We start from the raw sequence: 26,736 nt of genomic DNA, 5'->3' as shown, positions 1-26,736 counted from the left end.
ATCTGTATTCTTCAATTTTCTTATACTATATTCGTCCCCTCTGTGGTTTTGTTGTTGTTGTTATTTTTTTTTTTTTCAATCATTCTCTTGAACTCACTGTTTAGATTTTATATCTCGTGGACTACTGCTTTAAGATTTGTGTTTTTTTCTCTCTTATTTTTTCTCTTTTTTCTTTCTCTTCTGTTAGCTGGTGAATTTTTTCAATTTTATCTTCCAAATCTTTTATTGAATTTTTAAATTTACCATATTTTTTAACTTACAGGAACTATTTTTTGTTCTCTGAATATTTTTTGTTGCATCATGCTCCTTTTATGCACTTACTATATTCTAACTCTAAAGATATTAGTTATAGGACTTAAAGTTTATTTCTTTTGTCCCTTGTGTCTTGTTTGATTTCGATTTCTGTCTTTAATGTTAAAGGCATTTTCAAATGAGTGCAGGTCTTCTGCTGGCTGTTGCTTTTGAAAATGAAACATTAAAAACCTTACTGGAAGGATTGTGTGTGTTGTGTGGCTCAATTGTTGGGCTTCATTGTAGAATGATTGGGAGGCCTTCAGATTTCAGTGTGTGGGTCATTCCTCTGGAACCAATCACATTTCCCAGAGTGGAGTCTTCTGATCTAGTGCTTTTCAAGCTCTGCTGTGCATATACAGTACTTGTGCATACAGATCTGATTTCGTAGGTCTAGTTTGGGGCTTGGAAATATGTAATTCTAACAGATTCTTAGGTAATGCTGATATAGGAGGGTTACACTTTGGTTTGCAAAGCTCTTAATGGGGAGCGGGTGGGGGAAGTGGTGGTGATATTAGTTCTGTGCTGGCATTTTCTTTTTAAAAAAATACATTTCTATTTTCAGAGAGGAAGGGAGAGGGAGAGAGAGAGAGAAACATAAATGGTGAGAGAGAATCATTGATCTGCAGCCTCCTGCATGCCCCACACTGGGGATTGAGCCCGCAACCCGGGCATATGCCCTGACTGGGAATTGAACCGTAACTTCCTTGTTCATAGGTTGATACTCAACCACTGAGCCACACCGGTGGGGCTAATATATATATTTGGTATTTTCTCCTAGCCTTTTGCTTTTATTTTATCCCTTATTTTGTGGTACAGATATAAATCAGGTCATTTTTTTTTCCTCTATGATTTCTGGTTTATAATTGCTTTGGAAAACCTGTCCTAACCCCAGGATTATAAAGTTGGTTCTATGTATTTTTCAATACTTACTTTTAGTAAGTCTTATGTGCATGTAGTATAAGGTAGGAGTCTTAAGTTTTTTTCAAATGAGTAATTTGACATTCCAATGTGACAATTTTCCACTTTAGAGTTAACCTCTTTTGGTCATAAGTTTGCTACTGTTATTTCTTGATTTATAAGTGAATAGCTAAGCTCCCTGCTGCCTATGACAGAATTAATGTGTGCAGCAAACTGCAAAGACTAATGTTACTAATTGTATTTGAGGTATTAAAAAGGAATCATCTACAACTAATTTATTTTACCCTATCAGATGGGGCTCATCTATGTGGATTTGGGATGAAATAACCTTTTTGGTTGAGGAATCATTTGTATTATTAGCTAAAATAAAAGCGTGCTCTTCAGCCCAGCTGGTGTGGCTCTGTGGTTGAGTGTTAACCTATGAACCAGGAGGTCATGGTTCACTTCCTTGTCAGGGCACATGCCCAAGGTTGCGGGCTCAATCCCCAATAGGAGGCATGCGACGGGGAGAGTGGAACAGCCGATCAATGATTCTCATCATTGGTGTTTCTGTCTCTCCCTCCCTCTCTGAAATCAATAAAAATATATATTTTTAAAAAGTCAGCTCTCCAGAGCATGTAGGAACCATTGGGGGCGGGGGAGGGGGGAGAGATAGGATGGACTTGCAGAGGTCCAGCCAGCATGGTAATTTCCTGGCATTAACAAAATCCACCTCATGGATCTCAGGGTATTCAACTACCCATTTTACATTCTTACATCTCTTTTTTTTTTAAAAAAAATATATTTTATTGATTTTTTACAGAGAGGAAGGGAGAGGGATAGAGAGTTAGAAACATCGATGAGAGAGAAACATCGATCAGCTGCCTCCTGCACACCCCCTACTGGGGATGTGCCCACAACCAAGGTACATGCCCTTGACCTGGAACCGAACCTGGGACCCTTCAGTCCGCAGGCCGACGCTCTATCCACTGAGCCAAACCGATCAGGGCATTCTTACATCTCTTAACCATTTCCTGATACCTTTTAAAAACCAGTCTTAATCAGGGAGGCTTTACCTTAGTGATATGTTCAAGGTTAGTTTCCTGACACAAGCTTTTAGGGAATGCAATTGGCATTGAACCTTAGTTGGTATTTTTAATGTCTGATTGATTTGTCTTTTGTTATGTTTTTGCTCTGAATAAAGTTTCCTCTGTATTGAGATATTTTTGTTTCTCTTCACAATACAGCAAATGGAAAGGTGACAATAGCAGCGTTAGTTCCCTGTGTATCAGCCCAGATGGAAAGATGTTGCTTTCAGCTGGTCGAACAATCAAACTATGGGTTTTGGAGACCAAAGAACTCTACAGAGTGAGTGAATCAAATTAGTTATAAGCATAATAGTCATCTAAAGTAAGTATGGAGAAAGCAGAGGTTATGAGCCATAGTATATTATTTTAAGAATACAGATTCTTGCCTGGCTGGTTTGGCTCAGTGGATTGAGCATTGTCCCATGGACCAAGAGATCCCGAGTTTGATCCCCGGTCAGGGCACATACTGGGTTGCTGGCTCAATCCCCAGTAGTGGGTAGGGGATGTGCAGGAGGCACCCGATCAGTGATTTTCTCTCATCGATGGGTCTATCTCTCCCTCTCCCTTTCTCTCTACATAAAAACATTAAAAAAAAACACACCATTATTTTTAAACATATCAAATAGTAGAATTAATAGACAAAAGTTAGCCTCCAAATCTGGTTTGTTGGTGTTAAATATTAAATAGATTATACATGTCCACTCCACATGCATTGGAAAAATGAATAGACCAAATGAGTGGAATTATAATTAAAAATCTTTTACTCTACTATGCAGTGATTTAGTGATTTTGATTTCTAGCTTGCATCCAGCATTTGGTCCACATAAAGTAATTTAACTGAAGATTAGTATTAGATTTGAGTGTTCTCAGGGGTTACTGAACTTGTGGTGCTGTGATGATGCCTTAAAATTGTGGTTTCGACTCACTGAGAGTAAAATGAAGACCTACAATTCCTTGGCTGTGTCTGAGCACCTTATCAGCCCTTTAAAAATTGATAGAATTAAGTGGATCTTTAACTCAAAAATGGCAGAACTACAGGTAGTGGAGTACTGTCATGGGAGTTAAAAGGAACATCTTAATTTTTATTTCCGTTGGACTTTTTTTAAGAAATGATAATATAGCACAAGTAACCTTAGTTCTTAGAATTAAATTTGTTAACTTTAGTCTGGAGCTCTGATTTCAGATATGTCTTATGATACATATGGATTCTTTTTTTATTGTTTTTTATCCTCTCATAAACATGCTGTAACTTTTTTTTTTTAGCACTTCACGGGACATGCAACGCCGGTTTCATCACTTATGTTCACTACTATCAGACCTCCTAATGAGAGCCAGCCATTTGATGGAATTTCAGGTCTTTATTTTTTATCTGGAGCAGTACATGACCGGTTACTTAATGTCTGGTACGTAATCTTTTGGATTTGGGAGGTAACTCTGCCTTGAAAGAATCCATCACAGCTTAGGTGGTTAATATAAATGATGAATATGAGACTTGGCTTTATTGTAGTTAATGTTAGATTTTATTGACTTATAATGAAGAATTGAGCCTGCCTTAAACTGACCTATATCAAAAAAATTTAAGAGCACTGTATAATAAAACTTCCTCCATTCTTTTTTTTAAAAAATATATTTTATTGATTTTTTACAGAGAGGAAGGGAGAGGGATAGAGAGTTAGAAATATCGATGAGAGAGAAACATCAATCAGCTGCCTCCTGCGCACTCCCTACTGGGTATGTGCCCACAACTAAGGTACGTGCCCTTGACCAGAATTGAACCTGGGACCCTTGAGTCCACAGGCCGACGCTTTATACACTGAGCCAAACTGATTAGGGCAAAACTTTCTCCATTCTTTAGAGGTGTAGTGGGCTCAATATCTTTATGAGTGGGAAATTTAAAAATAACCTTTAAAAATTTTCAGGAAAATCTTAGTTTGTTGAAATAGATGACTACTGGGTTAGTACAGTAATGTTTGTTTTATGGATGATTTACTGAGGACATTAAACTACTTGGCTATGTTTTTGAAACTACTTTTAAAAGTAAAAATTAATTTTGTATTAAAGTGCCATCAAAAAGTTTTCAAATTTAAGAAATATGTGAAATTTATTGGATTTTATGGCATCATCTGATGATGAAGTTAACTTTTTTTCAACTGGATGTTCATGGACAAAATAAATAGATTTAAAATATAGAAGTAGTTGTTCATTCTAATAATCAGTTACTTGACTTCTCTTGGGCATATAAAGTTACTATTTATATCAAATAATATTCAGATATAAGTGGTGCTCATTAAATTATGTATTCCTTAAAGTTGTGTGAGGAAAGGTTCATGAGGCCACTCTGTTTACCTTCAAACCATCAGCTAAGCTGTGGTTTCTAATTAGGTTTCAGTCAGATTACATTGGTTTTCTTTTTTAAAAAATAGGTTTTTATTGATTTTTTAGACAGAAAGGATGTGAGAGGGATAGATAAAAACATTGATGAGAGAGAAACACCAACTGGGACATGTGCCCTGACCAGGAATTGAACTGTGACCTCTTGTTTCCTGGCTCAGTGCTCAACCACTGAGCAACACCGGCTGGGCAGATTGGTTTTCTATTCTGTGTCTGATGTTTGAGGAGTACCTATTGACGTGATTTCTTTCGTACTTGAGGGTTTAATACTCATAAAAGAAATTAGTAATGCCAAAAAGCTAAAATCCGCCACCAAAGACTTCTGACATTACTCAGGTGCTTCAGACTTAAATGTTTTACTCCTAGACCTAGGGGTCTCTGGCTACAAAATTTCTTCTGTAAAAGAAAAGGTGATTTCTGTTGTGTTAAGATCTGTGAGCTTCCTAGTAACAGGAATAAATGTAAAAAACCTATATTGAAAGGCTGCCTAATAAGACCATCTATGAAAACTTTGTTTTTTGATAGATGAGTGAGCCTAAAATTCCCTGATAATTACCATTGAAAGACTCATTTATATAAGGAAATAACATTTGAAGGCTTTTTGCTGCTGAATGAAGATTTAAAAAACTTTTATATTATATGAGGAGATAGTACTATCTCCTATCGTTGGGCTAAGATATCAGTTTCTTCTGTAAGTAGTGGTCTGATGGCAGTAATTTTGAACATGTCTAGTAAGAATGTCTAGGTTAGAATGAATCTTGTTTGAAAAACTTAGAATTTGTCAAATCAACTCTCTTAATTTTCTTGTATCAATTAAATTGTATCAATTTAATGAGCAAGCACTGATTTAGTGATACTGAACTGAAATAAGAAGGCAGAGAATAGCCTTGGGTGAGTGGTGGGCAACTCATTTTTTCACTGCCAGTACGCATAACTGTTAAAGACCATGAAAGCTCCACAAATACTGAGTTTGAGGTTTACAAATAAATTTTAGCAAGTAGGTGAATTCTCAAATAAGAAATGAACAAATAATGAGGATCATTTGTACACGCGCACACACTATTGGACTCTCTCAGTATTGCTATGATGTTATTCTTAGATTAACCTATAGATTCAGTGCAAACCTAGTCAAAATCCCAGCAGACTCAAGTAGAAATTGACAATGTGATTTTAACATTCAAATGGAAATGCAAAGGACATAGATAGCCAAAACATTTGAAAAAGAAGAAAAATGTTGGAGGACTCATCTGATTTCAAGACTTGTCATGCTACAGTAATGAAGACAACGTGGTATTGGCATCAATCAAGATAGACAAATAAGGTTAATGGAAAAGAATAGAGAATGTTATCCATTGTTTAAATTTGCCAGAAATGCATTAATGCTTTCTCTTTTCCCAGGTAATCATGTTATACAGTAGTGATACAAGTGCTTCTCTTATTTTGATCTTTAGTCACCTTATTAGTTTTTAAAAGATGAAAAACTATTGGGGATCTAATGCTGTGACTCCTTTTTGGTGTTTGCCTTTTAAAAAAAAAATTGTTTTAATACCTAATCATCAGTTTTGTTATCTAGGCAGGTCCGGTCAGAAAACAAACAGAAGAATGCAGTGATGTCTTTCACAGTTACAGATGAACCTATCTATATTGACTTGACTTTGTCAGAAAACAAAGAAGAGGTAAATGGCTCAATTTTTGAGGATATTTTTCTGATTTCACAAATATTTTTAAAATTGGGGTTTTGATGATTTAATGAAATAAGGAAAGAGGGGGAGGAAGAATGAAATATGACAAAAATCTTCTTAGATGGTTTGAAGTAACCATTAGGCCACTGGTCAGCTCTCCAGGTACAGTGGCACTTTCCGCAATCCGGACTATTACACGTGTAGCTACAGTTTCCTGTTGTCCGCTTTTGCACTCATCTAACCTCTAAGCTGCATTCTCCTTGACTGTGTTATCTTCTTGGCCTAAAAACTTTCATTTATAAGCTTGACAACAACTTGAATTGTTATTTTGAAGACAGTAATTATTTTTAAATGCAACAACTGTGCATCCTTGCTGTTCTAACTTTTTCTCTGGAGTTTTGTAAGTGTAGTATGAACGTAATTGTCGATTAAGGTAGACTGAAGTTTACTTATGACTCATTTTTTCTTTTAGCCCGTTAAGTTAGCTGTTGTTTGCAGAGATGGTCAAGTTCATCTTTTTGAACACATATTAAATGGGTAAGTAAGAATTTTCTTAAGTCAGAAATTTATTTTCCTTCCCTGGCTTGTTACTTCTCTACACTCGCACCTTAAGATTCTTTGCGTTATATTTTCAGTTAGATTGTTTTGAAAGCATCCTTAATTCTTTATCCATATGACTACATACATTCCCAGTGAGAACTCAAAATTTTGCATTGTGAATCATTTCTTCATGTTTGTGGTTAGAATGGCTTTCTGTGATGCACACTTAGTACCAATAAATGTTGGTAGTTCTAAAGATAAACTTTAAAAGAAAGTGGTTTAGTTGGAGAGTTTTGCTTATGAACTTTTGGTGAAGCCTTAATTTTTAACTCTGATAGTACTTCCCCTCACTACACATGTGGATCAGTGAAGCATGGCGATGCTAGTGTTTGGTGGACAGAGGGGAGTGTTGCTGGTAGGATGTATAGTAGTCAGATTAAGGGTCAGTAAATTATGGGCTGGAGGCCAAATCCAATAGAGACCACATGTGGCCTCCCAGAACTAAAATACTAGTATTTATTGCCTGGCTCTTTACAGAATGTTTGTCAACCTTTGCCATACACTGTAAACATGGTTGGAACTCAATCATGTGCATAATTATGTTAAACTTTAAAATAGTTTCAACTTTTTATTGTCAGTTAATATTTCTTTTTATAATCCTAGTATAGTAATTTGTTTAAATATAAACTATTTGTGAACCAGTATACGCTTATTTTAAAACATTCAGAATGCAGGAACAATTATAACCCAAGTCTCCCTCTATTGAATTCTACTCTCTAGAGGTAATTGTTAATAACTTGATGCCTTAATTTACATAGTCATGTATACATGGAGTGTATCATTGAGGGCCCAGAAGTAGTGTGCAATGGTGAGGACTTGGGCATTTCTCCTTGGGCTATAGTAAGTAAGCCATTGAAGGATTTTAAGCAGTATGGGTGGGGTTTTACAGTTCCAAAACATGTAAGTTTTGAGTCATTCTGTCTGATGTGTTGAAAATTGACCATAGAGGTGTAAAGGGCAAAGCAGAGGCCAAAAATCCTAAATAGAAATTGCTTTGGAATCTGGGTACAAGGAAGGGTGAATTAGAAAGATGGATAGTGGAGTGCTTACAATTGAGATTATGGGGGCGGGGGGCTGTGTTAAGATGATTGGTGATAAGATGTCTGTGATGTGAGAGTGAGTGGCTGAGATGCAGTGAAGGGCAGAGTTGTTGGAGGTAGGAAGGTTAGGGAACTGAGAGGACGGTGTCAGAAGGAGCATTGACCTGCATGCTAAATATAGAAACCACTAAGACGAATTCCTCAGGAGTGGTGTTGGACAGAGTGACAGGGAGCCACTAAAATCTTTTAAGAAATGTGCGAGAGTGACCCAGAGGGCATTGAGTGTTAAAGAACAAGGAGCATGTTAAATCATGGCCTAGGCCTCTGGCACAAAGAGTGTTGGAGAGCAAACAGCTACAACTTTGTGAAGGGCTGCTGTGGTGAGCTAGCATAGAGCAAGAAGGTGAAGAGATCTCTTAGAGAAGACACTGAGGATATAATTTTGTTGATTATATTTTGCTGATTATTTTGTTCCTGGTGCTATGTTGCTGAAATCCTGGTGAGGCTTTTAATCCTGGTGTGGCTTTTGGGAGTAATTAGAGTTGGGGCTGATTAGGGCTTGTCCAGAGCCATTTGGGACTGAAGCTCAGGGTGATGATAGAGCCTGTGTGAGCTTGGGCCTCTTGTGGGGGTTGACAAGTGGGATAGAAGGGCAGATGGGGCTGAAGGAAGTATTCGGTGGTGAGGTCTTGAGTGTTGGGTAGGGCTGGGGATAGATGAAGTCCTGACAGGTGCTCTGGGGACCCTGGTGTGTGAAGGCCAGAGGAGGGTCACATTTCATGCCAACTTCAAAGAATTAGTATGAGATGTTATTGCACATATTCTAATTTATTGTTTTTACTTCTAGATACTGCAAAAAGCCCTTTACTTCAAACTGCACAATTCAGATAGTGACACCTGGGAAAGGCAAGAAATCAACACCAAAACCCATCCCTATTCTAGCGGCAGGTTTTTGCTCAGACAAAAATTCCTTGTTGCTTGTATATGGCAATTGGTTTCAGCCCACCATTGAGCGAGTGGTACGTAGATGCTACTCTGGAGTAAAGCAGTAACAACATGTCTATGGAAAACAGTGATTTTTAAATGATACATTGGTCTGCTTATTGGAATACTTAAAAGAACCTTTCACTGGTGGTTTATTTTCATTTGTGTAAACTCTAATTTTAGTCAGTCATTATAAAACACTAGAGGCCTGGTGCACGAAATTCGTGCATGGGGGTAGGGGGTGTCCCTCAGCTCAGCCTGCACCCTCTCCAATCTGGGACCCCTCGAGGGATGTCCGACTGCCCGTTTAGGCCCGATCCCGGTAGGATCGGGCCTAAACGGGCAGTCGGACATCCCTCTCACAATCCAGGACTGCTGGCTGCCAACTGCTTGCCTGCCTTCCTGATTGCCCCTAACCGCTTCTGCCTGCCAGCCTGATCACCCCCCCTAATTACTCCCCTGCCAGCCTGTTTTCCCCCAACTGCTCTCCCCTGCAGGCCTGAGTTCCCCCCCAACTGCCCTCCCTTGCAGGCCAGGTCACCCCTAACTGCCCTCCCCTGCAGGCCTGGTCCCCCCCAACTGCTCTCCCCTGCAGGCCTGTGTCCCTCCCAACTGCCTTTCCCTGCAGGCCTGGTCGCCCCCAGCTTCCCTCCTCTGCCACCCACGTCACCCCTAACTGCCCTCCCCTGCAGGCTTGATCACCCCCAACTGCCCTCCCTTGCAGGCCTGGTCCCTCCCAACTGCCCTTCCCTGCTGGCCTGATCGCCCAAAACTGCCCTCCCTTGCAGGCCTGGTCCCTCCCAACTGCCCTCCCCTGCTGGCCATCTTGTGGTGGCCATCTTGTGTCCACATGGGGGTAGGATCTTTGACCACATGGGGGCAGCCATCTTGTGTGTTGGAGTGATGGTCAATCTGCATATTACTCTTTTATTAGATAGGATAGAGGCCTGGTGCACGGGTGGGGGCCAGCTGGTTTGCCCTGAAGGGTGTCCCGGATCAGGGTGGGGGTTCCCTTGGGGCGTGGGGCGGCCTGGGTGAGGGGCCTGTGGTGGTTTGCAGGCCGGCCATGCCCCCTGGTGACCCAAGCAGAGGCCCTGGTATCTGGGGTTTATCTTCTACAATTGAAACTTTGTAGCCTGGAGCGGAGGCCTGGGTTGGCCAGGGTGTGCGGAAAGCTTGGCTTCCTCCGTTGCCGGGGGCAACCCAAGCCTCCCTCCTGCTCTCTGTGACCGTAGCCATATTCTTTGGGTTTATTTGCATATTCGCTCCTGATTGGCTTGTGGGCGTGGCCTGTGGGTGTAGCGGAGTGATGGTTAATTTGCATATTACTCTTTTATTAGATAGGATTGGAGATGTTTGATGCCTGCTCCTCTGTTTGGTGTGCTATTGCTTTGAAATCTGGTGTCTCTTTTATACTTACAAGCATATCAGTTTGGTCTATGCACGTTTAAAGTGCTTGGTAGCCACACATTTGTAGTGGCTTTTAAAATATATATATTTTTATTGATTTCAGAGAGGAAGGGAGAGAGAGAAACAGCAATGATGGGAGAGGATCACCAATCGGCTGCCTACTACATGCCCCTTGCTGGGGATCGAGCTCACAACCCAGGCATGTGCCCTTGACTAGAATCAGACCCGAGACCCTTCAGTCCCCAGGCCAATGCTCTATCCACTGAGCAAAAAAACCCAGCTAGGGCATGGCTGCTGTTCACAGATATGGGTGAATTTTGCCCAACTACCCAAAAGTTAATTTTGTTTTGTTTAATCTTCACCCAAGGATATTTTTCCATTGTTTTTTTTTTTTTTTTTAGAGAGAGTGGAAGGGAGTGGGGGAGAGAGAGAAAAATCGATGTGAGAGACATGAGAGACACATCGATTGGTTGCCTCTGGCACTCAGTCCTAGTGGGGCCAGGGATAGAGCTTGCAACCGAGGTACATGCCCTTGCCTGGATTTGAACCAAGGACCCTTCGGTCCACGGGCCCACACTCTATCCACTGAGCCAAACCGGCTAGGGACCCAAAAGATAAATCTTAATAAAAGGGCCCTTAGTGATAGCACCCATTGAATTTTCTAAGTGGAAATGTAATGGGTGGTGCAATCATTTGACTTTTTATTACAAAAATTTCTTCGGATACTTTTGATGAGTTATTAAGAGCATGTCAATAGGTGAGTTCTTAAGCTTCCTGTGGAATAAAGAGGGGATATGCAAATTGACTGTCACACCATCACAAAGATGGTGGCGCCCAGTACCCTCAGCCCTGCCAGAGTCCCACAGTCCTTTCAGCCCAGCCAGGGGGGCGGCAGGCGCATAGTCCAGCTGGGCCCGCCCTCAGCCCCCCAGCTGCCCAGGTCGGGCCCGAGGCGTAGACAGGCCTCGGATTCAGATGGCGGGTGCCCAGCTGCCCAGGGCCGCCTGAGGCTCAGGTAACCAGGGCCGGCCGAGGCTTGTGCTGTTGGCTGTGGCAGCAGCAGAGATGTGATGGGGGCATCGCCTTCCCCTGATCACCAGGTTGCCTCCCGCCCCTGAGGGCCCCTAGACCGTGAGAGGGGGCAGGCTGGGCTGAGGGGACCCCCCCACCTCCAGTGCATAAATTTTCATGCACCGGGCCTCTAGTACATTTATAAAACACTGATTCAGTAAGACCCTGAGAGAGACTATGAATGGGATATTATATGCCAAAGCAAGTTCTTGTTAAGTTTATCTAAAAATACTTTTAAAACATTGACATGGATTTGGTATAATAAAAAAGAAAAATTTTAAGTTGTAAATATAAGTCTTATTGCCATATGTCGACCCGGCCCCCTCCAGATGCTGCCATTGTTTCTTGTTGTTTTATCCTTCCAGATAGATTGATTATATGGGCATAGAGAATTACATGTAACCTTAAAGCTTTATGGGTACATGTGGACTTTGCTGCTTTTGAGTTCCCCTGTTAATTGCCGTATCTCAGAGCACTTCGTTAATCAGCGCTGCTGTCTTTGCCTCACTTACGTAAAGGCCAACAGTAGGAAATCTGGGGTAGGGTCATTCTTAGCCCAGATTAATTATTTACAAGGGTGATGAACTTACGTTTTTTTTAAAGTCTGTCACGTAAAATTTCTGTTGATATATGTGAAAACTTCAAGCAGTTCCTAACTGAGAAAAGTAAACATAATGCCTCGTATCTTCAGTTTACCCATTTTCCTCAGTGCTATTAATTTGACAGTGATCAGTCTGAATTGCTCACAGTTTTGTGTGGAAGTCTTTCATACTTTTCTGTATTTTCATGAAAATGTACAAGTAGGCATTTGTTTTTCTTATTCCCAATTACTTTGTTTGACACACTCTCCCCTCCCTTAAAATTATATTTACAGGCTTTAAATTCCAAAGAACCTCATATGTGTTTAGTAAGAGATATTTCAAACTGCTGGGCTCCAAAAGTAGAAACAGCTATAACAAAGGTAAGTGCTTTACATACTAGAAGGTGAGAAAAAAAATAGATTTGGGCGAATTGAATTGTTATGTAATGTTATGTTTGGATTCCTTAATATCCTCTTTATAATTTTAAAAAATTTTGTGGGATTAGGTTTTAGATATCAAGATTATAAAACTTCATTTCTATGCTCTTGATTTGTTGAATGAATAAGTAAATAGATGGCTAGAAGTTGAAGACCTTGTATTTAGCTCTTTCTTGCCCCCATGCATGATCATTAAATATCAAAATCAAATTACCAATCAATTGTTTTTTAAAAAAATATATTTTATTGATTTTTTACAGAGAGGAAGGGAGAGTGATAGTTAGAAACATCAATGAGAGAGAAACATCGACCAGCTGCCTCTTGCACACTCCCTACTGGGTATGTGCCCGCAACCAAGGTACATGCCCTTGACCAGAATCGAACCTGGGACCCTTGAGTCCGCAGGCCGATGCTCCATCCACTGAGCCAAACCGGTCAGGGCATCAATTATATTTTTTAACCCAGTACTTACAGGAGCATAACTTTGTTGAAAGGAATGTTATATTTCAGGTTGGAATAAGACCTAAAACCATGATGGGGCTGGAACTTAAGACCATGAATGAGAGCTAAGCTCATTATGATGCTTTATTTTGAATATAATGTGACATCTACATGTAGGTATTGTTTGGCCAGTTTAATGAGAAAAGGAAAGCCAAGACATGCTATGATGACATCCATGTGGTTTCGCTTCTGGCTGAATTTCAGAGATGACACCTTTCTCTTGGCTGTCTGAGCATTTCTGGCAAAGATCAATTACTGGCGGTGGTCGTAAGATGTACAGCTTTACTCTTTAACATTCTTAAGTCAGTGTGTCCTTGTGTAATCTGTAGATTTTGTTTTTCCTGGCTTTTAATCTTATGTAGTTTTGAATGCTTTAAAACTATGGCTTCAAATTATAATTTAAATACTTATTTGCCAACATTCATTTAAACTTTATCTTTAATAGCTATGTTAAGTTAGTCAATAAGTTTTCCAGTAGAAAAACCTTTAAAAGCTGTTCATTTTCTCATTGGGGATAAATATAGCAAGGACCAAGGCATAATCCGTACCCCTGCTGTTCCTCGTTAACAGGTGAGAACACCAGTGATGAATTCTGAAGCAAAAGTGCTGGTGCCCGGGCTACCTGGTCATCATGCAGCCATCAAGCCCGCTCCTCCACAAACTGAGGAAGTAGAGAACAAGAGAAAATTAGGGGAAAAGGAGGTAATATAATCACTTTTACCATTTTTGAGTTTGAAACTTTAGAAACTTCCTTTTAGATTGTGGCTGTTAACACTCGTTATTTATCCCCAGCTGTGTAGATTCTGAAATTCCAGATTATGACTTTTGTAAGACCTACATAGAGTTAACAGGTGGTTTATTTACAAAGCTACTGTCAATAAAGAAGACAGCACTTCTATTAACTAAAGAGAGGGCTGTTTTAGCCATTTGTTAGGTTAGCTGGATAACATAATTGAATAGGTTAAGCCAGGACTTGCCATGATGATTTTCATTGGGTTTCGAATTATGCTGAATTCCAGTGATGCCTCTTCTCTTGGCTGTCTGAGCATGCCTGGCTGGTTTAGTGCTAGTTGGTCTTTAAAAGTGATAGTTATTATAGCTTCTTAAAGTGCTTATAAATTTTATTTTTTCTCAACTCTTCAAACCCTCCTGTGGTTACTATACTTACATATGTAGAATCCTCTTTTCATCTTCCAGTCATGTGTCATTGTTGTCTAAGTAATCTAGCATTTTAACTATTAACCATTAATTAGAGAAAGATTGTTAATGTTTTTTTTACCTGATTTTAAATGTCTTACTTTGTTGAGTGGGGGTTTGGAAATAACATTGCTGTTCATAAAAACTGTTTCTCAGTAACATTAAATGTATCTTACCTAATAATAGACAAACATGTAAATTGACCATACCTCCGCTACGCCCACAGCCAATTAGGAGTGAGTATGGAAATTAACCCGACAAAGATGGTGGGTTAATTTGCATATGCAGACGCAGAGCGGCTGGGCGGGATGCCTGCTATGAGGGGCGGAGGGAGCTACAGGAGCAGGGAGCGGGGACTTGCAGGCTCCTGGGCGGCCGGGAGCGAAGCCAGGGGAAGGAAGGCCTATTGCACAAATATAGTGCAGCGGTCCACTAGTATTAAAAATAATGTGCCAACTTTCTTGAGCTTGGCTTAGATCTAACCCTTTCATTTCCTCCTGCCTTTTTAATATTTTTCATAAGTTACAATATCCCAAACTGGAGGCTTTACCAAAGCATCTCTTTTTGCTTTGCTAATCAGAGAACATTATATTTTTATGTCGTTAGATTGGTTTTATAAGGGATCAGTTCTGTACAATTAAGTTTTTGTATAGCAGATTTCATCATGCTTATTTACACTTAAATTTTAGATATTTATCCGGGGAACTTGGTTGTGGTATTGCATCTTATAGAAAACTAGGGTCCCTCAACCTGGCCTGCGCTTTCTTGCAATCCAGGACTCCCTCGGGAGATTTCCGGACTGTCAGTTTTGGCCTGATCCCCACAGGCCCGATCCCCGCAGGCCCAATCCAGACAGGAGAGAGCCATGTCACCCCACAGGCCTGATCCAGACAGGAGGGATCCCGATCCTGTGCTTTGAGCATCTTTCCCCTGGTGGTCAGTGCACATCATAGCGACTGGTTGACCGGTTATTCTGTCTTTCAGTCGCTTAGGCTTTTATATATATAGAAAAATCAACACCTGGAACTGACTGATAAAGGGGAAAATTTTAAAATTGTTTTGGAAACAAGTCTCCATGCTCTTTTAATAGTATTTGTTTCCTTTTGCAGATCTCAGGTTGATGGCAACGAACAGTTATGGAAGGGGAAACTTCTGTGAAAATAGGTCTTTTCTTGGGTTTTAGTAATCAGATGCAAGACCTTTGCCTTTTTTGAATCTTTATATATAGAGGGATTTTTATCAATTACTCTAGAGGCCTGGTGCACGAAATTCATGCACTGGGAGAGGGGCGTCCCTCAGCCCAGCCTGCACCGTTTTGCAGTCCGGGACCCCTCAGGGGATGTTCCTCTCGCAGTCCGGGAGTCCTTGGGGGATGTCTGGGACCCCTCAGTTTTTACCGCCTACCTGCTCGCTGCTCCTTACTGCTCGGCCTGCTCCTTAATACTGCCTCAGAGGCGGAAGAGGCTCCCACCACTGCTGCTGCGCTCGCCAGCCATGAACCTGGCTTCTGGCTGAGCAGCTCTCCACCTATGGGAACACTGACCACGAGGGGGCAGCTCCTGTGTTGAGCACCTGCCCCCTGCTGGTCAGTGTGTGTCATAGTGACTGGTCGTTCCGCCATTTGGTCGATTTGCATATTAGCTTTTTATTATATAGGATATTTAAATCATGGCTTCTTGGGCAGTTGTGTTTTCACTAGACCCTGGAAACTTGAATTCTAGATACTACACTTGTCTTCAACATTGGCTTTATGGCAATGAGGTTCTACTGGAATGAGAAAGCAGGCTTGTGTTTTTCAGGGTTGAAGTGCGGATCAGTCAGTGTCTTGTCTTCTCAGATATAAGCAGAAGTAATTTGACCAAACTACTGTATGCCTTATCTGGTTTATCATTAATGGATCATCTCTCTTTTGTAGGTTAGCATTGAAGAACGCCTGGGAGCATTGAATATAGAATCAAAAAAAGAAAAGGAGGACCTACAGACAAACAGTTTTCCAGTTCTTCTGGCACAGGGTTTAGAAAGTAATGATTTTGAAATGCTAAATGTAAGTATTTATAGCAGTTTTTAATTGAATTAAGATGGTTAATTTTTCTTAGAAATGATTGACATATACAGAGTGAATTGTCATGTTATATAGCCATTTTAAATTTAATGTTTTGTGAGTTTGATCAAATATATATAATTTGGTGGCATTATACAGACAGTCACTAACCTACAAAGGGATTGTATTAAATTATTTTGAACCTGGAATGCATTTTCTCATAGAAATATTGTTCAGAATTGTTATTAGGATCTTAGGCTTTAGTTCACAAAAGCCTTTGTAGACATAGTATACCCGAATTACAATACTCAGCATTCTAGATCACAATTTATATTTTTTTCTGTAGGAAAATGCGTTCCTGAGTTTTTACTCTGGATTCCAGAAACTTATTTCCCCCTGGCCGTGAGAGGGGGCGGTGAGGTGGAACCTTGGCAATGGGTAGGAGGTTTGGGGAAAAATTCAGGAGGGTTGGGGGTTATGTTATGAAGTATTTAGAGGTAAAAAGTACTAAAAATTTTGTATAAAGGAAGGCATTTATGATTTCTGTGTTTGTAAGTTGGTGACTGCTTGTATGAAGTTACTTAATTAGTTCTTTTTAAATTCCAGAATTTGATACTGGTCTGTAGAGAAAACTTAAGTGTAAAAAATTGGATTTAAGCACTGCTTGATTAGCTTAGAGCAATTTATATTTGCTGAATGGATATAATTTTGGTGACTCAGCAATATTACAGTGCCACTTAGTATAGATGTGACTTTAATATGTAATTTAGGAAGTTTATATTCATATATATTTTTAAAATATATTTTTATCAATTTCAGAGAAAGGGAGCGATAGAAACATCAATGATGAAAGAGAATCATCAATTGGCTGCCTCCTGCAGACCCCCTACTGGGGATCGAGCCCAAAAACCTGGGCATGTGCCCTGACCGGGAATCAAACTGTGACCTCCTGGTTCATGGGTCTATGCTCAAGCACTGAGCCACACCGGCCGGGTTTTGATTTATATTTTTATTTAAATGGGAATATGTTATGTTTGTGTCTAAGGTGATTTTGCAAAATGAGAGGGGAAATCTGCATCTCTAAAAAGTTAAAATGACTTTTAAAATAGTTTGGGAGTATATATATTTTGGAAGGTAGATTATAGTTTAGCATGGCATGCACAGCTGGTTTTCAGCAAAGGTACTAAGTTGAGTCAGTGGAGAGAATAAGTCTTTGAAACTAGTGCTGAACCAACTGAATATCCACATGGAAAGAAGAGCATCTTGGCTTTTACCTCATACTTTACACAAAAGTCATCAAAAAATAGATCACAGGCATAAATGTAAAACCAAAAAAAAAGAAAACAAAAAAAAATATGACAATTTGAGTGGAGAAAGGCTAGTTAGATGCATTATAAAAAACATGAAATGCTAAAGAATGCTAAAGAAAAATTGGTCATTTGGACTTCATGAAAATTAAATACTTGCTCATGAAATGACCGTTAAGAGAATGAAAAGGCAAGCCACAGGCTGGGAAAAAACGCAACTCCTATTTGACTGAGAATTTATATCCAGAATATATAAAGAACTCTTAACTTTGTGAGATTTAACTCAAATAAAAAACAATTGGTAAAGGTGTGATACTTCACAAAAGAATTCATAAGGCTAATTAGTGCTTGTAAAGCTCTTATGTGTCACTAACCATCACAAATGCAAATTAAAATTACAGTGAGATAATTCTACTAACCAATAGATTGATTAAAATTTAAAAGACAGACTATGCCATCCTATGAGGATGTGGAGCAACTAGAACTTGCATCTTGCTGGTGGAAATGTAATATGATACAAATAATTTGGAAAACAGTTTGGCAGTTTCTTAAAAGTTAAGGATACATCTGTCATGCAACCCAGCCATTCTAGGTATTTACCAAGAGAATAAAAAACTATGTTCATACAAAGACTTGTATGTGAACGGTCATAACAACTTTATTTGTAATAGTCAGAAACGGGAAAGAACCCCAATGTCCCTCAACATATGAATGGATAAACAAATTCTTATTTAGCAATATAAGAAATATGTTATTGATACATCAACATGGGTGAATCTCAAATTTAGTCTGTAAGAAAGAACCCAGAACAAAAAATAAAGGTACATATTATTATATGATTTCATTTATATAATAATTCTGGAAAGTACCTACCAATATATAGGGGTGCAGGTACAAGGAGGGGGATAGAACATAAAGGGGTCCAAGGAGACTTGAGGGTAATAGAATGTTTACCTTAGTGTTTGTTTCATATGTAAATGTTTATATCAAAGTGATCAAATAGTACACTTTAAGTGCACACAGTTTATTATGCATCAGGTATATTGCAGTAAGATTGTAAAAGAAGAAACAAATTATCAAAATTATCTTACATTTGCAGCTGTGTTTTTTAGGGTTGTCCTTTAAATATATTATTGGCAGAAATGAATGTCCATTTAATAATTTTGCTTCATTTGGGATGATTTATTTTTGAAGGTTTTTAAAAAATATTTATTGATTTCAGAAAGGCAAGGAAGGGAGAGAGAGATAGAAACATCAGTGATGAGAGGGAATCTTTGATTGGCTGCCTCCTGCATGCCTGGGAATTGAGCCTGCAACCTGGGCATGTGCCCCAATTGGGAATCGAACCTTGACCTCTTGGTTCATTAGTTTAAAGACCAACCACTGAACCACACTGGCTGAGCAAGAAGAAATCTGTTTATTGATGTAAATGTCCCATAACTGAAGACTGCTTTTCTGAGAGCCATAAGATGATAACATTCTCATTCAGTCCCTCCAACCTTTATTTGCTAAAATTCAGTTAGTAGTTTAATGCTTGGTTTTAAAAATTACTTTACTGACAGTTTTTTCTGTAGTGTTCTTAGCTTCTGAGTATGCTTATATATCTTTTCTTTTGTCACAGAAAGTACTTCAAACTAGGAATTTAAACCTAATAAAGAGGACTGTGTTAAGGATGCCCCTGCATGCTGTTATCCCATTGTTGCAAGAGGTAACGTTGAGTACTCCGTTCATTTTAAGGTTCTTATGCTAGGAGTTTAAGACTAAATCCAGTATTTAGAGAAATGGATTTTCAGTATGTAAGCAAGCAGAGCAATCACAGTGGATGAAACATAATAGATCTATTTAAACAATATTTACCTAATGATTTTGCCTGCATTTTTTATTGAGATATAATTCATATCCCATATTCTTCACCCTATACAAATATATAGTTCAGTGTTTTTACTGTATTCACAGGTTGTACAATTACCAGACCAAAAAGAAATCTTGTACCCATCAGTCACTCCCATCCTCCCTTATCCCATTTCTGGTAGCCTCCAACCTATTTTCTATCTCTACAGATTTGACTATTCTGGACATTCATGCATATACATCTTAGCCTAGATTTTTATGAGGTCATTATTCTTATTGTGGGAGCATATATTCAGATTCTGTTACATTGGTTGGACATTTAGGAATTAGGATACTTAGGAATAATCATTTTCTAACATGGTCATTATGTTCATTTGTTTTTGTGGATGTGTGTATCCTGGAAATTGATGGAGATTGACTGTCTCTGAAGTGCTGTTGCTTATACTGTTTTTCTCCCCCTCAGCTTACAAAGAGATTGCAAGGACATCCTAATAGGTAAGATGTTTAAGTGACTTAAATTGCTTTGTTTTTATAAATATTTTATAGCTTTTTAAATTTCTTTTAGAAAACGCCTGTGTAGGTTTTTTAATTTTATTATCAGGTCATTTAATGAATTAATCTCATTTAATGATTTGGTGTAAAATTGCCATTTGTAGAACTTAACCTCTGGTAGCTGCTAAGATAAGGCAATCTATATATATAAAAAGCCAGCGAGCAGAACTACCGTTAGCTATGACTGCTATGACACCCACTGCGGTGAACCGGCCCACCTCCCGCAGCCCCTCCCAGTTGGCCCCGCCTCCAATTGGCCCACCCCACCCTGATTGGCCTGCACCCCCTCCCCCCAGCTAGCCCTGCCCCCTATCACACCCTCTACCCCAATAGGGGGCAGGGTTGGTCAGCCAACCTCCTGCAGCCCCGCCCTCCACCCGGCCCCACCCCAGATCAGGGGCAGGGTCGGCCAGCCAACCTCTCGCCTTCTCCTCCCGACAGGCCCTGATTGGGGCCGGGCCAGCCGGACCCCACCCATGCACTGAGCCTCTAGTATGCTATAAAAGACTAAATTTGTGGGTCTTTTTGTTATTAATTTGATAGTTAAATATTTAAACAGGAAGTTGATATTTCAGAGATCCTAAGCTTTACTGTAGTATCATTACTGTCTACAATATGCAGTTTTTCTTATCTAAGTTATTGCTAAAGAATTTATTAATTAGGCCTGGCTTACACATTTTTGGTCTGTATTTGTTTTTAATGTTGGTGTGGGAATCTTTTGCTAATTGTACCTGATGATGAGTAGATGATGGGCTCAAATATTATGAACATAAAATACAAAGTTGAGCTCAGATTATGTGCCCTGATAGCAGTTAATTATAAAATAATAGCTCGAGTTTTATTCTTCAAATATTTTAGAGGAAGGGAATGTTGTCCTGTGTTTCAGTCCATCTATCTTCCCCCTCACTCCCAAGAGATTAGTATATTACACAGATCTGAAATACTCGGTGAAAGAATGTAAGGACTGTTAAATTCTCAGAGGTTTATTCATATAGTTATTTTTTCAGTTGTTTATTCATATAGTTATTTTCTCAGAGCATAGTTTGTAGATCTTCACTTTGCCTGAGTTTTTCTAATTTTATTACTCAGTTGTATTTAATTTCAAATTAGTTTACTTGGATTCTTCCCCTTTTTTTCAGTGCTGTTTTAATGGTTCAGTGGCTAAAATGTGTGTTAACAGTCCATGCATCATACCTATCCACAGTAAGTCTTTTCAGCTACAATTGAATAGTTTGACTTTGATAAGGATTATAAACTGATGGCTTAACAAAACCACTCTCCATCTTCAGCCATAAGCTACTGCTTTTAAGAGAAATGTTAACATATATTGACTTGTTAGCCTTCAGGTGTTTTCCTATATCTATAAACTGTTCAGCAAAACTATCTTTACATCATATGTGTCTTCCCTCCCCCCTTCCCTCTTAAAAACTTAGCAGATTTCAAAAGTTTTGTGTATGTGCTAACATGTCTGCCCTACCTTGTCCCAGGAGGATAAAAGGTAGCTTGTGATGAAAATGACATAAATTAAGCATTCAACACGTGGCATTTTGCTGGGGCTGTTCTCAGCTCTTGGTTTTCTGTGCACATGGAAGGGAGGGAGCATAATGTCTTACAGCAGCACCAGAAGAAACATTATCGGTCACAGTGTGAGATGATGTTGCTAGGCTAGGTCGTAAGCAGCCACACCGCTGGAAATGTAAACAGATGGCTCGTGGTGTGTCGGCTAAATACTCAGGCACATCTAAGCATGACTTGTATGTTATCTATATTATGTCACAGTAATATAAAACCATTTTTTTTTCTTTAGTTGCCTGACCTGGTACCCCAGCTGGGTACACTATACCAGTTAATGGAAAGCAGAGTAAAAACTTTTCAGAAACTTTCCCACCTTCATGGAAAGCTTATCCTTCTTATCACACAAGTGAGTAAATTTAAGTGTTTTGTGGTAAAACTTTGGATGTGATAGGAACGGAGTGAGGAATAAGGTTCGTTTACCTGAACATTGAAAACTCTCGATTTCAGAAAGAAATGGCAAATCAGGATCCAGTCTTGAACTTGGAAATGTTACGTATTTTAACATACTTTCTCAGTAAACTCAGTTGTGGCTATTTTAACTTGCACTGAAAGGTTCTCATTTCAGTGTTAAAACAGTTAGGATGATTGTGGCACTTTGAACAAAACTTACAGAGTATTTAGCCCTAGGCAGTTTGGCTCAGTGGGTAGAGCGTTAGCCTGCGGACTGTAGGGTTCCGGGTTCGATTCTGGCCAAGGGCACATGCCTGGGTTGTGGGCTCGATCCCCAGTAGGGAGAGTGCAGGAGACAGCCGATCGTGATTCTCATCATTGATGTTTCCATTTCTCCCCTCACTTCTCTGAAATCAATAAAAATATATTTTAAAAAATTACAGGGTATTTAAATAGTTAAAAGATGTTGACACAGGAACAAATTCTGATCATCTTATAAAAAGATTTTTCAACTTTTACAGAGTAATTCTTTCCTTATTTTATTTGATAAATTTGTTTTTTGCCCTGTATTTTTGATCTACGTCATATTGAGGTAATCCATTATGGTCGATGGAAGGTGAGTTTACTGTTGGAGAAGGTTCTGTTGTGCTACTTGAGATAAACTTATACTCTACTTGTATTAACAGCATTTTATTATCTTTCAGGTTACAGCTTCAGAAAAAACAAAGGGAATGACTTCTCCTGAACAGAAGGCAAAATTGGTGTATGAAGAAGGTAAAGCTTGGGAGTATGGGTTAGAGTCTACAGTTGGAACATTTAGTTATTGACTTAGTTCTGTTATCTTATTTTGTAAAAATATTAATGTGAGGTCATGCTCAGCACACCTTCTCTAAGAAAATGGGCATGCCTGTGGCAAAAATATGATTAGTAAGAAAAGGCACAAATATAATAACTAACAAAAAAGGCATTAGGTATGGGACGATATTTAAATTTAAAGAGAAGAATACTATTTCCCCTCACAAGCTACCAGGTACATGAATAAGTTTTTGCCCTATAAAATTGAGGCATCTTTATGAGTCCAGACCAGACAAGGATAGTGAAGAAAATAACATTTTAGACCATGCTCAAGTATTTTAGGTAGCAAATTGATTGTGGAAGTGCTTAAGTAATAAGTTAGTCATTACTGAGTAGAATTTATTTAAATATTATAAGGTCATTTAGCATCAAGAAATCTGTTAATGTAGTCACCATATAAATAGATTAACAGGGAACACTATGTATTTTAATAGAATGAATTCAGTTAAATTGAATGTGTCTCATTACTTGATAAAGTGAACAACCTAGGAATTTAAGGGAATTTCCTTCATCTACAACAAACAAAGTTCAGAAGCATTTTCAGAAAGACAGGAACAAGATACTAATGTACCTTTTACTGCTGCATGTCCTGCCTAATACTGGGTTGAGAAAATGAATTCTAGAATGTTGAACTTTGCAGTTGTTATCCTTCTCCAATAGAAAATGCAGCAGGATCTGTAATAACACTGTTACTAATGAGATATGTAAATAATCAAGTTTACTGGATACCAAGGACAGGAAAAAGGAAATCTGGTAGTATTATATCTCAATAATATACTGTATGTCCACTAATGTGTGTCCCAGTAAGAAATTGTATTAGAAAAATAAGATCTCATTCATAGCAATAAAAAAACTATGAAGTACCTAAAAGTACATCTAAAAGTGAAGCAAAACCTTTGTAAGTTATAAAACATAATGGAAGGACATAAAAGCATATCATGCTGTACATACACAGGACTTACTTATAATTCAAAGTTTACCTTTTGACCTTCACCCCTCACCTCTGGCAACCACCACTCTGTTCTATCTGACTTATTTCACTTAGGTTAGTGCCTTCAAGGCCCATCCATGTTGTCACAAATAGCAGGATTTCTTTAAAAAGCTTTTTATGGGTATTCCATTATATATATGTGCCATATTTTCTTATTTATTTGTTATGGACACTTAACAAATAATGCTGCAGTGAATATGGGGTGTAGATAGCTCTTGTTTTAGTTTCCTTCAGCATATACTCAAGTGGGATTGGTGAATCATATGGTAGTTCTTTTTTTAATTTCTTTAGGAATCGCCATACTGTTAGTGGCTGCAACAGTTTACATTTCCATCCATAGTATACAAGGCTCCATTTTTTAAAAATATGTTTTTATTGATTTTTTACAGAGAGGAAGGGAGAGGGATAGAGAGTTAGAAACATCGATGAGAGAGAAACATCGATCAGCTGTCTCCTGCACACCCCCTACTGGGGATGTGCCCGCAACCAAGGTACATGCCCTTGACTGGAATCGAACCTGGGACCCTTCAGTCCACAGGCCGATGCTCTATCCACTGAGCCAAACCAGCTAGGGCTACAAGGCTCCATTTTTTTTTAAAATTTAAATTCTTTGTTTTTTTAAATATATTTCTTTATTGATTTCAGAGAGGGAGGGAGAAGGAGAGAGAGAGAGATAGAAACATCAATGATGAGAGAGAATAATTGATTGGCTGCCTCCTGCATGCCTCCTACTGGGGATTGAGCCCACAACCCAGGCATGTGCCCTTGGCCGTAATCGAACCTGGGCCCCTTCAGTCCGCAGGCTGACACTCTATCCACTGAGCCAAGCCAGCTAGGGCATAAATTCTTTATTGTTTAAAGTATTATATATGTTTTCTTTTTCCCCCATTGACCTTTTCCCAGCTGTTCCTACCCCTTAGCACATGCCCTTACCCCCCCTTGCTGTCTATGTCCATTGGTTATGCTTATATGCATGCATACAAGTCAAGGCTCCATTTTCCCCCCACATCCTCAGCTTTGTTTTTTAAGATGGTATTTTGTTAGCATTTTGGTACTTCATTCTCTCAATGAAATCTTGATGGAATAATATAATGTGCAATATGCTTTTATGCAGATGAGAATATTAATGTTACTACTTAGATGGATCGTAGTTGAATATAATTCTGAAAGTAAATTCAGGTATCTGATTCTGTTTAGTTTTCAGGGCTCTGCCTTCTGCTTTGATCACAAAATTAAGGCAGCATTTTTTTTCCCCTCTTACAGAATCTTCTGAGGAGGAATCTGATGATGAAATAGATAAAGATTCTGATGTGAGTAATTTTTTCGCTGGTACATAAATCTGCTCTTATAACCTTGTACCCTGTAAAGAACAAGGCCTTCATGAGCGCTTTCCTTGCTTAATATATTTTGCCAGGATAATTGGGATGAAGATGAGGAAGAGAAAGAAAGTGAAAAAGATGAGGAGGTTGATGAAGAGGAGGAAGATGATGAGGATTCGGAAGAAAAAGATGAAGAAAATGGTGAGGACAGAGATGTGACAAGTGAAAAAGAATTAAATGGAGATTCTGATTTAGATCCTGACAATGAAAGTGAAGAGGAATGAAGACAGAAAACAAGTCAGTGAAACTGCATAGACTCTGGCTCACCTTCCCCAGTGCTGCGAGTTCCCTGGGGAGGGAGGCTGACAGGATGCCAAGGACCGCTGCACATTTCCCAATTGCTGATGGTGGCTCCCAGGCCCCTAGTCCTGAGCAAGACTTAACTGTGTAAATAAGAGTGTTTCATTCAAATGTTAATAAACTTTACACAGTAAATAGACACATTTTCTGCAATGTACTGACATCAGTGTCGAATATATGGTATATTTTTATAATATAATATCCTAGTATGACTTGGTTATACCAAGAATTGGCATCAGTGAATATAAAGACATTTCCCAGATAGGGTTCAAGAACTGGACTGTGTGAAGGAGTCAGCTCTTATCTCAGGTTGGTATCTTCCATCAAATCCAGATATGAAGCAGCACGAGTGAAACAAGTTTTAATTTGATAATTATAAAATATGAAGGGATAACAGAATGAGTAAAAATGTGATTAAAAAATGAAATCTTCAGTGTCCCTAGATTGTTAACAGTGATATAATCTGACTTGAGTCAGATTGGATATTTGGAGGGCTTCTCTAAAACAACCACTTATTTTTTAAGCTGTCATGTGAAATATTTTTTAAAAACAAAATTATGATAATTAAAAAAATTCAAGCGTTAGCCATATTAAGGATTTTTCTTGACTGCAATTGCCTGTAAAGAATCATTAGTGTATAGATTTAGAAGTGCTCATTACCTGCAACTTTTAAAAAATTCAGTTATAGCTGCTTTTGAAGAGGTTTTCATTTTTATTTAAATTACTAATGGATCAAAGAAGAATTGTTTATTTTTTCTCTTTGGTTTTAGATAATTGATGATAACCTTGTTGGGAGTTTTTTTCCAAAGAAAATATTTTTATAATTCAGTAACTTAATGTTTTCCTTTCTTTTCATTACCCACTCTTGGCAGTGTTAGGGTATCTGTTTACCTTTAAAATAATAAATCTGACTCAAGATTTTTTATGTATGTATAAATACGTATTTTGGTGTGCCACAAACGCCTTTTCAAATTAGTGATTTTTTTTTTTTTAAACATGCCAGTATTTGTTTAGTGCTCTCTAGGGAACATTCAGATGGAAGCTCACCTCTTAAGGAAGGGCTGAGGAGATGGGTTTATTTTTCCCATCTGTGAATATGTAAAACAAAGCCATTATCTTTGAGGGACTTCTTAACCATCCATGGTGAAACAGATTTCTATGCTCAACTAATAGCGCTGAAGCGGGAGAAGTATCTTGGGAAAGTAAGTTTGAGCCAGCTACTGTTATAATGTACAGTTATATTTGTCTATAAATGGAGCTGTTTATGGGAATTTAATACCATTCTCTTTGTAAAGTGAATAAATATTCATCTTTACCCATTG

At 38.7% G+C, this 26,736-nt stretch overlaps 1 protein-coding gene across 1 annotated transcript in view; it reads left to right on the top strand.

The window, feature by feature from the left end:
* The window catches only part of WDR43 (WD repeat domain 43), a 37,941-nt gene extending 11,205 nt beyond the window's left edge, over window positions 1-26,736 (top strand). Inside the window, exons 4-18 of the mRNA XM_080685098.1 lie at window positions 2,439-2,559; window positions 3,543-3,682; window positions 6,244-6,346; window positions 6,825-6,889; window positions 8,840-9,011; window positions 12,332-12,418; window positions 13,547-13,678; window positions 16,089-16,217; window positions 19,143-19,229; window positions 19,836-19,867; window positions 21,064-21,127; window positions 21,732-21,845; window positions 22,594-22,663; window positions 24,999-25,045; window positions 25,150-26,736. Coding sequence (XP_080541224.1) covers window positions 2,439-2,559; window positions 3,543-3,682; window positions 6,244-6,346; window positions 6,825-6,889; window positions 8,840-9,011; window positions 12,332-12,418; window positions 13,547-13,678; window positions 16,089-16,217; window positions 19,143-19,229; window positions 19,836-19,867; window positions 21,064-21,127; window positions 21,732-21,845; window positions 22,594-22,663; window positions 24,999-25,045; window positions 25,150-25,338 — 1,552 coding nt within the window. The 3' untranslated portion in view covers window positions 25,339-26,736. The remainder of the gene's footprint in view (window positions 1-2,438; window positions 2,560-3,542; window positions 3,683-6,243; window positions 6,347-6,824; window positions 6,890-8,839; window positions 9,012-12,331; window positions 12,419-13,546; window positions 13,679-16,088; window positions 16,218-19,142; window positions 19,230-19,835; window positions 19,868-21,063; window positions 21,128-21,731; window positions 21,846-22,593; window positions 22,664-24,998; window positions 25,046-25,149) is intronic.

The sequence above is a fragment of the Plecotus auritus genome (genome assembly GCF_963455305.1).
Source record: "Plecotus auritus genome assembly, chromosome: 8".
NCBI lineage: Eukaryota > Metazoa > Chordata > Mammalia > Chiroptera > Vespertilionidae > Plecotus > Plecotus auritus.
The sequence above is the reverse complement of the archived record's forward strand: the minus strand, read 5'-3'. Positions and strand labels throughout refer to the sequence as shown.